This window comes from Plectropomus leopardus, chromosome 4 (assembly GCF_008729295.1).
Source record: "Plectropomus leopardus isolate mb chromosome 4, YSFRI_Pleo_2.0, whole genome shotgun sequence".
NCBI lineage: Eukaryota > Metazoa > Chordata > Actinopteri > Perciformes > Serranidae > Plectropomus > Plectropomus leopardus.
The window spans coordinates 14,306,011-14,321,093 of record NC_056466.1 but is presented as its reverse complement, the minus strand read 5'-3'; the positions used below and the strand labels follow the sequence as shown (position 1 = coordinate 14,321,093).

General features: G+C 37.9%; 1 protein-coding gene across 2 annotated transcripts; it reads right to left on the bottom strand.

Annotated features, from left to right (window-relative positions):
* Window positions 1-3,555: 3,555 nt before the first annotated feature.
* Window positions 3,556-10,960, bottom strand: anp32b (acidic (leucine-rich) nuclear phosphoprotein 32 family, member B). 2 transcript variants are annotated; one of them, XM_042485613.1, is made up of 7 exons: window positions 10,323-10,960; window positions 7,376-7,525; window positions 7,159-7,281; window positions 5,822-6,014; window positions 5,413-5,537; window positions 5,256-5,322; window positions 3,556-3,727 (listed from the first exon to the last, which is right to left on the bottom strand). In XM_042485613.1, exons 1-7 carry the CDS (start codon window positions 10,374-10,376, stop codon window positions 3,648-3,650), a joined length of 792 nt encoding a protein of 263 aa, XP_042341547.1. In that variant the 5' UTR covers window positions 10,377-10,960; the 3' UTR covers window positions 3,556-3,647. The 2 variants fall into 2 exon arrangements, with proteins under 2 accessions (XP_042341547.1, XP_042341545.1); XM_042485611.1 differs by having other exon boundaries at window positions 3,556-3,730; window positions 10,323-10,942.
* Between the last annotated feature and the right edge of the window lie 4,123 nt (window positions 10,961-15,083).

Below are 15,083 nucleotides of genomic sequence, written 5' to 3'. Positions count from 1 at the left end.
TTAATCAGGCTGCACATGGAATTCTGAATTTGAAGTCTAACTATTAGTTAGATCCAAGCCCTCGTCTTTCTGAAAACAGTCACTGTCACGCAAGGGAACAGCAAGTCAGGCTGTAGAGACAAAACATCTGATTGTATTGAATCAAGCAAGAGTATGTTTTATTGGTAATAATTTCAACTTTCATTTCTAGTTGAAGGAATGATATTAGTGCTTCTGAGCCTGTGATTAAAGTTTAATTATGCCCTCTGTCTTCTTTAAACAGTAAGCCTGTGTTACAAATTAGTTGTGTGGAAATTGAAAGATGTGTTTGCTAGTAAGGGAGCATTTATGGTTGCATCATGGGGGATGGTAGGATGCAGCATTTTTGAGCTCGACTCATACTGGGGACCAAAGACTGTTATATTACGACATTTTTTTTAGCTTTATTGAACTGCAGCACTAAATTGGAGTATCTCTTCATCTGGTGAAATGAAACTACTTCAGATCTACAGTCAGACATTAAGACAACAAAATATTGACTTCACTGCCAACTAGATCATCAAATATACCCTCTTATATTCTTTGATATCTGTGGTGCACCACCCCGTGTCAGTCAGTGGCTCGTGTGTGCAAATAGAGTATAATTTCAATCTCCACTCGGTATACATTAGTATAAATTATTAACAATAAGCAGTGAGGAGTGGAAAAGGAGTCCTTTCTTCATGAGTCTTTTTCTTTCTGTTTTCTTCACGTTATCTGATGTATGAATCACCACAATTTTGTGGTACAGTGATGATGCTTTGGTGTACTAAAAACTTTAAATAGATGGATCATCATTTTGTTGCTCTATAATGAATGTGGCCAATACCAAAAAACATCTCAACAAGCCAAATGACAACAACAATATCAATCCATTCCAGAGACCTCTCAGTATTAAAGCATGCACACTCTGACAGTTTCTTACAATATACTGGAGCAATAATGTAGCTGCAGACTCGACTGTAGCGTTCACTGTCTGATTTAATAAAGTATTTCATTAAAGGGTTGTTGCTGGGTTCATATGAGCCTCCCTGTGCCTGCTCTAGATGCATTTTAATGCAGTTATTGTGAAGTCTTAAAATTTTCTGTTAACTGTTTTCAGTAAAAACTGAAAATATTAAATATTGTTTCCAGATCATACAAAAATACAAAAGTATTAATCACATAAAAATGTTTTTAATATTTCTGGAAAATCCATTTGTCTTCTCTGATAGAGCAGAATATTATTTACCCAAAACAATAAATTAAATTTTTAAAAAGTCCCTCAATGGTTTAACCCCTTAATATTTGAGCAGGGTTATGTATTTCTGTTGCACAAACCGCAGTGCTGCTTGCAGGCCCTGTAGCTTTCTCAGTTTGAGACTGTTTGGAGTCTCTGAGGCTGCAGCATGTGGACAGTCAACATTTTTTCTTCGGTGCGGCAGAGAAGCAGCCATAAAATCTTTTCCCCAAAAGCACAGTAATGCAGTTTAGCTGCTATTGTTGGGTTTAGTGTTAAAAATAAAGGCATTACAGATAATGCTCTCTATCTTGGGGTAACATTACTGTTTCTGTAGGGTGAAAAATAACTATATTTTGTTACAGGATGGATTATACACTACAGGCTGCAAGCAGTGGCAGATGTGCTCATACTATATTTTATCTATCTGTCTATCTACCTGTTTATATATACAGTATATATATATATATATATATATATATATATGACACAACCATGAGAAACACTGACTGCTCACAACTCATAGAGGTATACAGGCTGTGATGAAGGGCCCCCCACACAGACATCGCTTTGTCAAGGGCTTATCACACCAAAAAGTGGCTGTGAACCACCGCTGTGCTGATTTTTCCTGTACATAATAGCTGTGAAATGATCCCTCCCTACTTGGGAGTCCAGTGTATTAGCTGGCAGACAAAAACTGAAGTCCTTGTTCTGTGCAATAACACTATTAGCCAAAGCTTATATGAGACGCTGGCAGTTGAGTTGGTTATTTAGTTAGTTAGTGGGAATCTCCCAATATTAGTCTTTTTAGCAGAGCTGTGGACCTGGGTCACATGACTTCGACTTGAGTGAGACTTGAGTGAGAAATCTAATGATTTTTTTTTTTGATGACTTGATAAAATCAAAAAAGACTTACTATTCACTTTAGACTTAAACACCAATGACTCGTGTCTTTACTTTGACCTGAGCCTGAAAATACTCAATACAAAGAAGCCCTAAAGAATAAGTAAATGTACCATGAATCAGTTGATTTCCCTTAGAGCTGTTGAAACCTTGATTGACATAACTTTTCCTGTGCTGCTCTCTGAAGCCTTTCAGATATTTAAATCTTCCTTGTTTATTTTTATTTGGCCATTTTTGTAGTCTTTAAAATTGTTAAGCAATTTAGAGAATTTTTTTTGTTTTGTTTTGTGATTTTAAAAGAAAACATGGCCTCCAAACCCTCGGGCCCCTGGGTTTGGAGGGTATGTTTTCACAATTACAGCAATTCTTACAGCCAGAAATTACCATTGGATTTTCACATTTCCAATGGTCCTTGAACACATTCTATGTTATTAGACAATTTTGTGAAACAATTCGGCCATAAATTTTTTTTTTTAATTTCAGGATATATTTAGTTTTCCAAAACTTTTCCAGGCCTGGAAATTGCTATTTGCATATTTTATAACTTTTCCAGGTTTTTCATCATCGTGCAGACTCTGCTCATCTCTTAACACTGGACTCAATAGCAGAGGGGCCCCTTATTGCAAATGTAAAGGATTAATGATTACAGCAACTAATAACTATTTCAACATATAAACTGGCATGTGAGCATTGTATAAAGACAGACTTAAAAGATTTTTTAAAAATCCAAAACTGTCACTGAAAGACTAGACAAAGTTTTTTTTCTGTGGACTGTTGATTACAGGCACCATTAGTGCAGAAAACATGACAGAATAACAGCAGGAGCGGATGATGGCCATCACATCATCTCTTTACGTTAGCTTTGGGACACAAAAAAATCAAGGCAGGAAGAGAGAAAAGCACAAAATGTTAACATTTTATTTACAAAGTCGTTTTTTTTTTTTTTTTTTGTCATACAGAAAGTAAAAATGTAGCTACAACCTTGATTTGTGCAACAGGCGGCCACACTAAAAATCATGGCTCGCTGGTTGCACAGCTGCTATAGCAATAATTTTATTGGGAAAAATAAGGAACAGAAAAAAAAAAGACAAAAAATGAGAAATAATAAACCCAACAACAAAAAATAATTCATCCAACAAAATATTAAAAGCACAGACCCAAAACTAGATACCAGTCCCAAAGTCCTCACACGGGAATACATAAAGAGGGGTCGACAGTGAAATTGTGGAATGCTGAGTGCTGGGCTGCCTGAGAACCTCGGGGCCGTGGGGTGGGTGAGGCGGAGGGTGTTGGGTGGCTCTCAGTTCCATGACGAGGGTGGGAGAAAAAAAGGGGGTGGCAGCTCCACTCGGCCCACCCATCCGGTACAGTCTTGCCCCATAAAAAGAGCTCAGAGCTGGGGGGGTAGACGTGGATTACAAAGGCGGTGTGAGTTGTAGGAAGGTGGACGTTCGGGTTTGTGGGGGAGAAAGGGTAACTCGGTAGGCTCTCGTATTCAGTTTTGCGCTTAATCGTCGTCTTCATCGTCGTCATCGTCGTCCTCATCCTCTGGGTCTCGCTTTCTCTTCTCGCCTTTGCATTGTTCTGCTTCTGGGGGGTAAAGAGGAAATCTGTGTCATGTGGTGTCATAACATGCCAAGACCACGAAACTTTAAATTTAGCACAATAGTACAAATCGTAAAAATCTATCTGCAGGCTCGAAAAACAACCGCCGGTCTCAGTCTAAGCCTTTAATCACCTGGCCCTTCTTACAATCTTCATATAATATCATCTTTACATGACTCATATCTTATACAGACACAGAGATCTCGACATTTATTAAGTGCTAGCTATTGCAAACAACTTAAATATTTCAGTGTTATTAAAAGCATCCTCTGGTGGGATCTTAGGGCGCGTGGGCCGTGTTTAAGAATGGTCACTATCAAGTTTTGCTGTTGCTACATGATATAAAGTTACACGATCAGGAGCTGAAAATAAACAGTGTCAGATATGCATCTTCAGTATTGACATATTTCAGTATTTAACTGGCCCTTCCTTCCTTGCGTTTCACAATAATAATCTTGTCTTCATTTTTATGCCTTATACAATTAACGTTCTTGTACCAGTTTTTATATCCGACCCCGGTATAATGTCTTATTTATTTTATATGGTAATATGAATAGTGGGTAATGTGTAATCATCATTATGGAAGTCACTTGGTGAGGATCTGTAAACTCTCCTGCACAGAGCGTCCTTGGTAAAAAGAGCCACCAGCAGGTGTCATATTATTCCTGATTAAGTATTTTTTTTATCCATTTTCAAATACACTGTGACACCCACATATGTGCATGTACTCACTATTCCTTTAAAACATTTATTTTATTTAAATCTGCTGCTTCTGCACAAATAAATTGATTCAAAATCTGCAGGGCACTGTCTCTACTAGGCCATCCTGACCTTTGATTACACATAAAGCGAACAAACAGTATGGTATTATGTAGAATTATTCTGCACTTACTCACTTAAAATAGTTGAGTGCACACAAATAAGAATATGGGAGAATAAGGACTTGTGTTGAATTCAGAGGAATTTTGGCTTTGAATCTTATGGAATAGCTTAAACTGGATGTCTACAGGTACCAGACACGTTTTAAGACATTTCACGATAATTTAACCAAATTTAAGACTAATTTTTGTTGTTTTTTCCCTAATACTTCCCTAATACTTAATGCTCTAATACAAGGTGTATTAAGCAATGTTCCCCATATTAAGACATAAAAACAGAGGTATTCTTGGCTTTGTGGAAAGTTTGGAGTTGTCATATGGAGACAGATTAGGGGAGTGTTACATTGTATTTACGGGGGGTAAAATACTGCGCTGAGATATGTTTTTGAGGTGCTCTGGGTTTAAAGTGAAGGAGACAGCTTTTAAGACTGTTTTTTGAGCTTATTTGCCTTTAATTGACAGGACAGACAAAGTGTGAAAGGGGGAGAGAGACAGCAAAGGGCCGAGGCCGGAATCGAACCCACAGCTGCTGCGGCGAGGACACAGCCTCTGTATATGGGGCGCCCGCTCTATCCACTGAGCCACCAGATGCCCCGAGGAGGAAGCTTTTAAATTGTGGATTTGGTACGTACCATCTTCATCATCATCGTCATCATCATCTTCTTCATCCCCTTCCCCATCCTGACCAAAGTCTTCCTCCTTGACAAACAAAAATGCAGTTAAAACTGAAACAAGGCGTCTAAAAAAAATCTGCCAAGTAATCCTGTCAATCTAATTTTTTTTCATTACCTCATCTTCTCCGCTGACCTCATCATCATCTTCTTCTCCTTCTACCTCCTCTTCATCTTCCTCCTCATCCTCTTCCTCATCAAAGTCTTCCTCCTCTCCGTCCTCGTCTTCCTCCTCCTCTCCCTCTGTAATACAAAGGCGACAACAGTCAGTAAACCAAAGAGTGGAATCACGCTAAAGTCAAACACTTGAACATGAAATGAAAATCAGAACAAAGTTTAGGACAAACAGCCGTGTTAAGATTAAACTGCACTCTCTTATTCATATTTATATATTCTTATACTGATATCTTTCCAGCTGTTGTGGACTTTCTGTGTGGTGTTGAGTGTTTGCATTATGCAATGCATTAAAGATATCATTACAGCAGGAAGACCTGAGCCATCTCTGAGAAACGGGAAGATCCTCTTACCTTCATCTTCATCATCATCTACGCCGTCTCCGTCCACCTCTCCGTCTGAGTCGGAGGCTTCCCTGTCCTCCATGTCGTAACCATCCAGGTAGGTGAGCTGTGGCAGCAGCTTGAACACGCTCTCTCTGTAGTCGTTCAGGTTTGTCACTTCACAGTTGAACAGGTCCAAACTCTTCAGGTTATCCAGCTTTTTCTGTTGATCACATGCAAGGAAGTGATGAGAAACTGCTGCACGTCATGTATCGTCTTACTATAAGCTAGTGTGTGTGTGTGTGTGTGTGTGTGTGTGTGTGTGTGTACACTGTGCATAAGGTTGGGTGATACGTGTTGTAATGTGGATACCCTTTGATGTGAAGTACTTTAAAATTTACATCAATGTGATGAACTGACTTGATTTTTCAGGTACTTCATAATTTGGGTCACACAAAAAAACTTTTTCATTTTATCTATAAAGTTTCTCAACTGAATTCCCAGATAATTTTCTAGATCACAAAACAACATTGGAATTTCTAGCACCACTAACAAAGAGAATCCTTTATGCACTTTACCTCAATGTTTACATTTTTGTTTGTATATAAATTTCCAGTAATTATTTAAAATTCATATAAATCCATATCAATGCCAGATGCAATTGATAAGGTGGATCTCTCCTGAACCCACTTCAGTTGCAGTCTATGTTGAGTGTAGAGTGTAGATAATTTATCAATTGGTCAATCAAAAGAAAATTGAACACCAACTATTTTAAGAACTCATTAATTGTTTCAGTCATTTTTCAAGCAAAAATGTCAAACATATGCTGGCTCCAGCTTCTTTAATGTGAGAAATGTCTGCTTTTCTTGGTAATTTATGACAGCAAATGAAAAATATTTGGGATGTGGACTATTGGGGCTCTGGGAAATTTTAATGAGGATTTTTTACAGCTTTTTAACTAATCAATCGGAAAAATAATCAGATTATAACAGATTATTCAATAAGGAAAACAATTGTTATTTGCAGTCCTAGATGAGTGTGAACAACAGTTATAATATTTATATTTGAATATGCAGAAAGCAGTGCTGAAATTGAAAATCTGTATATTATTTGTATACTATGAGTTGAGTTAATACAGCTAATTAATTGTAATGCCTTTTACTTTAGTACAATTTTGTGCATAACAAGATTTTGTATAAATATTCAAAAGGCTTTGTCTAATTATGATAAATCTGGCATTAATGTGAGATAAGCGAACAAAAGGCATCGTGTCTGTCCTAACCTAGGTGTAAACGTACAGTATATATCCTGTAGGCATGCAGACGGAGTGTGCTGAGTGTTGCTCTGACATATCTGAAAACACATACCAACGGTTCCAATGTGCTGATGTCTTTCAATTTGTTGCCACTCAGGTTTAGATGTGTGAGGTTGGGAAGTCTCTCTGCTAAAACATCAAGGCCTCCGCTGATTCTGTTGTCACTCAACTCCAGCTGAAAGACGGCAGAAGAAAATATTATTCCAGCGGACACCTTGTCACGATTCAGCTTTTACACAGAGGTATGAAGGTGGAACATCATTTTTTACCTTTTTGAGTTTTCCTAGTTTAGGCAGGTTGGAAACTGATATTAAGCCAACATTTATCAAACTGAGGAACTCCAGGTTGACAAACTCAGCTGTGAGGCCTTCGATTTTTCCTTCAGCTGATCGACAATTGTCAAGGACGAGTTCTCGTACCTGAAAAATAGAAAAGCATGATATATCACTTAAGAAATCTCTACAGCTTTTGATATTTTGAGACTATACTTTTTTTCTATCAACTATTTTCATTTGTGTAGGCAAAACAAGTACATCATTCACATTTGTTAACATAAAACAATATTTTTTTCTATTTCTGTAACTATAACATCACAACTCAAGTAGAAGTAAAAGAGAAAAAAACATCACAAAGTAAAAAAACAACCAAAAAACATACATTTAAACAAAAGTATTAATTATTAATGTGTGTGTATGAAATCCCTCACAGCCCCTTAATTTAAAAACAAAGTTTATTTTTCTCTTATATTTCATATGTGATCCTTTGGTTGTTTTATGTTGTTATTTGCCTGTTTTTTAATGGTCATATTTACAGTTATATTCATCCCTGCATGTGTTTTCACATGAAGGCCTATAACAAAACAATGATGTTGTAATTGGGAAGAATAGTAACATTTTATTATTAAAAATGTAACTTAACTAAATAAAATGAAAGCTTGGTGAATGTTGGGGGACTCTTCAGGGACCTAAACTATAATCACAATTCATTCTAAAACAAAACAAAGTAATATTACAAAATACTTTACAAACTGTCTTCTGAAACAAAACAATATCATTTCTGTGAATAAAAATGATAAACAAGTTGGCAATCAGCGTAAATATAATGCGTTTACTGGGGGGGTGTCTGTTCGGCAAAGTGGCCCCTTTACTTTGTGTAAAGTAATTAAAAAAGATATTTCGTTGTTGCTGTAAAATATCAGAAAAACAAGTCCGAAGGCGGAGTTAGTTTGAGTCAGTTAAAGCTAACACTGGTTGCGCAATTCAGTGTTGGACAAAAACGTTGCAAAAAAAGTTGTAGTCAAACGTCAAAGATCACGATTTCTCAACTAAAATAGCGAAAACGGATCCTGTGTCTCCACCGAAAAACACCTGTGTGCTTGATTCACCCGGGCACGACGGATAATATATTGATTTCGTTGAAACGAGGAAGAGCAAAGCAGCAGCTTCCCATGGCCTGCTGATGCAGTCACTAATGACAAATGCAATGATTTTTAGTGAGCTAGCTCGCTACAGGCTAGCCATTGCCCCTTTTAAACGCTGCCGTGCAGCAGAGGAGCAGCTACAGAGGTCTGTCTGCCCGCCATTAGCCAACCCAACAGCAACGGAAAGGATTGCGAATACACCCTTAGTAAAGATTTTCTTTTTTTCGTTAAACCAGCTTTCATTGGGGAAGTGGAATATTCTTTGTCGTCGAGAGAACGACCGATATTGCCAGTTTGTTTCAGGGTACAACATCGTTTTCAGGTCGAAGTGGCGAAGGAAATATATTGAGAACGGAAATTTAGTAAAAACAAAGATGGAGACAGTTCCTTTCTCCCAGAGCTTCAAAGACGACAGAATGACAACATGGCGATTCCTGAGATACAGTATGCAGTTCTCTGAACACTTCAACGGCATAAAAGTGCTGCTTTTAAAGAGTAATTATCGCTACTTGCACATTCCACAAGCTATTTTTCGATGTTAAATTAGTTTTATGTCGTGCATGAGTCGAGGGGAAACGCCGACCGTCGAGTTTTTGGCTGCCCACGCATCAAGCGCGGTGCACCGGATCTCCGTGTCATTCAAGCAGGCTGGCTCGGTAGAAGAAGCCGCTGGTCGACACATCGATCCAGTTGCAAACATCGCCAAGTTTAGCTTTTATAGCAATAACTAGATGATATAACTGTTGTGTTTGGACATTTTTAGTTTGCAAGTGGGTGTATTTTGTTGTCTTTGATCGGTGTAACGAGGAGGGTAATATGGCGGGAACAAAAATACTAAGTTAGGTGGCCGCTGCCTGAATGACTCCGATCACCAGACTTCATTAAAGAAGTATGCAATAATTATACGAGTGGATGCAATGATATGAAAGGGTAACGAAGCTGCTATACACGCGTGTTAGCTATTTTAGGAGAATAAACGGCTGCACACTCCCTTTGAAAACTTGCGATTCTCAACAGCTTTAGACGTGGCTTTAAACAAACCACGATAACGGGAATAGTTTGCTATGTGCTACAATTTGTGTAAATATCAACTGGCTTTGGTTGTAGTAAGAGTGGCTTAACGTGAAGTGGTCAAGGTATGGATGACTCGTGAATCAAGTGACTGTTTTTTGTTGTCGCTGCTGAATCTGGCCATTTGATATTAACGTAGTCCACAGAAATTTCAGCACATAACTCGTGATCGGCGATGGTTCACATGCAAGAAAAACTCGATTTTAGTTGTAAAAAGCATTTGTGATGGGAAAAAAGCGCCCCATTTTAGCAGTTATGCTAGCAGCAAACATGGCTTCCAATGTCTGTATAAAACATACCGTTATGTGAATGCCAAGCGCGGCGCAGGGGGGATATTTCTTAATTTATCAGCGTAAAAAGAAGTTTAGTAATTGTGGTACAACGGGGGAGTCGAGCTGAATCGTGTGTGCACCACTGACCAAGGAGGCTGCGAAACGGTTAAAGCACTGCAATAATGCCAGCAAGCTGGGGGGAATCGCCGTTTCAAAGTAACGATTGAATATAGCTTTTCTCCTCTCGTTGCCCCCATACGCCCAATCCAGACCAGTATAAAGGATTAAGCTTGTTGTGCGAGTGTTTTCCGCCCTATTATAAACGAGAAACACAATCTAAAGCCCATGTGGTCACCATTAGCCACACAGGTCACTCGCAAAGCAAAAAAGTAGCAAGCTGGCTAGCAAGGCTAACCAGAAAACTAAGGGTTGGTTTTAAAAAGCACGACTCACATCAGACGGTGTCCTGTTTCTTAGCTCCAAGTGGATCCTCTTGCTCATGTCCATCTTGCCCTACGAAAGTAAAACTTTTCTCTCTTGGGTTTTGTTGGGATCTTCAGTCCAAAGGCAGAGATGCCCTAATGGAGGGAGAATATAGGACTGTATAATGAACTGAGCCAAACGCTAAGTTAGTCGGAGAGAGGAGAAACCATGGAGGGAAACGGGACTGAAACAAAATATATGCTCAACAGCGCCATCTGCGTCCAGAAACGCCCATCGCCTCTATAAAGGCATTGCAGTCACAAAACATGACGCTGCCCCGAAACGGTGCTGTGGTGCAATTTATTTCTGCAAGAAAAGTACTCTACTATGTTTAGTGAACCCAGGAGCCTTTTGTCTATAAAGCCACATTTATTAAATGCGGAATACATGTGTTCACTTTACGCATAATTGCATACAACCAGTTAGACGTCATTAAAGTAGGTCATACGGTCAAATTTATCTGCTTCACTTAAAGTTCTCTGTCTTAAAAACATGTTCACTTTTGAAGTACTTAACGTTAGATTTATTCTGTTTCTTATGCAGTGTGTAAATAATCCAACATCATAAAGAAAACCTGTGTTGACTGTCAAACCTGTTGCCTTCTTTTGTTTGGCAAATGCACAATTGTGGGACAACCAATTTGTACTCATTTTGACAATTTTGATCAATAAAGTGCACACTGGATAAATTGTCTTGTACTTGTGCTTCATAAATGCCAGATTCCTTTAACCGTTTGGGCACTCTGCGAGAAAGGAGGGGTGTGTTTGGTTTGCAGTAAAGAGAGCATTGTATATGCACATGGAGAGCAGAGCACCCCCTCCAACCCCAACCCCCTTTACTTCCTGAGACCCCAGAGCCCTTAAGCAGAAGTCTACTGAGTAGGAACTGTTGATATTTATATATGACAATATGAATCAGCTATTATATGTTATATTTTGATTTTTAAAAAATAGTGGTATAGTCTTTGATTTGGAAATATAGATTTAACAAAAATTAACAAAGGATCCAGGCTATGCCTGATACCACCATGGCCACTGTTTAGGATAAATTACCCAGATAGTTTTTGGCTTGTGCAAGTTTTATATAGACAACAAAATATATTAATATAACTGTTTATAAAATCTGCTTTTGGTAGTTGAAATTGTGCTCCAGAGGGTGGCAGTGTACTATCTGCTCTGACAATCCTCAAATATGAGATTCATTGTGCAACAGTAGGGATGTGTGTGAAAGTGATAGTCTTTTCTACTTGTAGCTGTAACAGTAGTGGTGATAACAATCTGTCATTTGTAAAGATGTGCATACTTAGATGAAGTCCATTCTAATGTTTGCTGGACATTTAGCAGCTGAAGAGTTAACTATGGTGTTTTGGTCAGCTGGAAGTCGACACTGATACTGAAAGCATTGGAAAAATGTTCAAGGTTGTTTGCATGTGTGACTGTAAGTGTGTGTGTATAGTTCAGTTTTTGTTTTAATTTAACAGTGGGACAGTTTGTTCATCTCAATCAGTGTATCTCAGTGAAGGAGGTTGTAATATGTGGCATTATATGGACTTTGCAAGACTTTTTTAAAATGCAATCTACCCGGGACAAAACAGGTGAATGAACATACTTTCCACTAAGTCCATGGATGGATTACTGAATGGGCATACCAGGCACAGGCCTAGGGGCCCAAAGTGTCAGAGGCCCCCTTAGTCACCTGCATATGTCACTTGAAATAACATGTGACAAGCTCAAAGATACACAAAATCACCACAAAAAACCCCCACAAAGACACACAAAACATTTAGAAAGAGATGTAATGGTTCTAAAAAGAGACATACAACCAGCAAGAAAGACACACATATACCCCAGAGACACATAATCATTTCAAAGGAGCAAAAAAAAAAAAACTACAAAAGGATGCAAAGGGACTATAAAGACACACAAAATGACTACAAGGAGAAACAAAATGACCAAAAAAGACACAAATATACCTCAAGGCAACCCAGAATGACCACAAATAGACACAAAAGTTCCACAAAGAGACACAAAACGACTAGAAAGACACACAAAAGATTAACAAAGTAACACAAAACTTCTAAATACATACAAAGACATGACAAAAACACAAAAAACAACCAAAAAAGACACAAATATATAACAAAGAGAAACAAAAAGAATTGAAAGAGACTAAAATAGCTACAAAGGGATGCAAAGGAACTACAAGACACAAAATGATGAAGGACACAAAATGACCAAGAAAGATACAAATATACTTCAGAGTGACAAAAATGACCACAAAGAGACACAAAATGACCAAGAAAGACAAATATACCCATAGGGACACAAAAAGACCTCAAAGAAACAATACCAATACCTCAACAACCACAGTGACCTCAAAAAGACAAAACCACAAAAAAGGTGCAACAGAAATACAAAGAGACACACAATAACCAAAAAAGACAAAAACAGTATACCTCTAAGAAACACAAAAGTACCTCAAAGAGACACAAAACAACTAGAAATACTTGCAAAGGAATGACAGATATACCTCAAAGATATACAAAATTATTTAAAAGAGAGAGACAAATTCAACAAAGGGATGCACTTTAACTACAAGGAGACACACATGACAAGAAAGGAACACAAATTGACCAAGAAAGACACAGATATACCACAAAGAGACTCAGAATGACTAAAAAGACATGTAAAAGGACTACAAAGATACACAAAACATCTAGAAATACATGCAAAGGGAAAACAGAGAGACACAAAATGTCCAACAAAAGACAAATATACCCCAAGGAGACACAAAATGAATTCAAAAGACAAATGATAAAAAAAGGGATGAAAACAAACGACCAAGAAATATACAAATACTGTATATTTCAAAGGTAGATAAAAATGACTTTAAAGAGACACAAAACAACCAACAAAAGACACAAATATACCCCAAAGAGAAACAAAATGAACAAAAAAAGACACAAAATACCTCAAAGAGACATGAAATGACTACAAAGAGATGATTACAAAAATGACTGCAGAACCACAAAAAGATGCATCTTCTCTCGACCACAAAAATACACACAAACACAAAAAAATAATAATAATGCAAAACCATAAAACCATCACAAAGTCTATGTGTCACTCTTATGTAGGAGAGGTGGTGGAGAATTTTTCATATCTGTGCCCAAAGGCCCCAGTGTGTCACAATCTGTCCATGACTGCACCTTTTTTGCACCCATTCGTTATCCATAAAAAATGTACGACATGAAGCAGACAGTATCGATTGACATACCGTTTTCAGAATATAATTTACTCAAGTGTCTGTGAATTGCAAGATGCTCCTTGAATTTAACCAAGAGACCCTCAACATTTCCCCCACAATGCTGGAGGCAATTGGCAGTTGAGTGTTATTTACTCTGCTGGGCTGCTTCTTTCTCTGAGTGGCTCAAACACACACATCAGGGCTCAATGTGCTGTGGGAAGATTGAGAACACACCCCAACTGAGCAGCTCTACATCTGTGAGATAAGATGGGTATGCCCCTACACCGGCTGAGGACAGGATTTCTTGCTCAGTCTTTAAAGTCTATCTGATAGCTTTTTAAAACAGTGGTTTACCCAAAGTACGATATAACTGATTAAGCTATTTAAAAAAAACAGACTAAGCATGCATAAAAACTACTTTTAGTACATGTATTCATGATTATTGTTATCTATGCACAAAGCAACATGTAAGGTTTTGGAATGTCATACTCAGAACTTCATTTAATTTTAAATTTTATTTTTTGTGTGACCGCCATGGGCGGATTATAAGACATTGTGGCCCTAGGCACTGGTCATTTGCAGTTTGAAGTAATTTTGTCCCTTTTTTCAGTTGTTTTGTGGCCTTTTTGTGTTTCTTTGAGGTTGTTTGGTGTGTCTTTGAGGTTATTTAAGGTCTTTTGTGGTCATTTTGTTTTTCCTTGAAATTTTTTGTGTTCTTTAGTGTATTCTTGATTTAGTCTCTTTTATGGTTGTTTTGTGCATTTTTGTGGCCATTTTGCGTTACTGTGAGGTCAATTAAGTGTGTCTTGGAGTCGCTTTAAGGTCTTTTGTGGTTGTTTTGGATCACTTTTGTGTCTCCTTGAAGTCGTTTGCTGGCCTTTTTGGTAGTTTTGTGTCTCTATGTAGTTTATTTTTTGTCTCTAAATTCATTTTGTGTCTTCTTTGGTTGTTTTGTGTTTCTTTGTGGTCGTTTTATGTCATTGTGGTAAATTTATGTCTCTTGGCAGTTCCTTTGCATCGCTTTGTGGTCATTTTGAGTCTTTTCTGGGTCAGTAATTATACTTTGAGAGGCATTTTGCAGATAAAGGCCATGGGGGTCCCCACACTTTTAGCCCCTGGACCCATGCCCAGTAGGCCTGTTCAGTAATACATCCATGGTGACCGTCAACAATATTAGTCAATTTATAAATTCAATTGTCTAAAAAAATTCAGTACTTGTGCCACAGCAACAAATTAGCTTTCTATGTCAGCTGCTGACTTCCACATAAAAATGCATGCAAAACAGAGGGGACCCTTTTAATTTCAAGTCTCTTCATTGGTTAAAATAAGAAAACATTTCAGTCTACCAGTCCAACTTCTATTTATACATGTATTTCCCCCTTTACCCAATGCATATTCTGTCCCTATCTGCCCTTACACAACTTGCCCCAGTCATTTTTTTCTGTCTGTCAGTACTGTGCCAACTCCTCCAGCTTCACAAATATG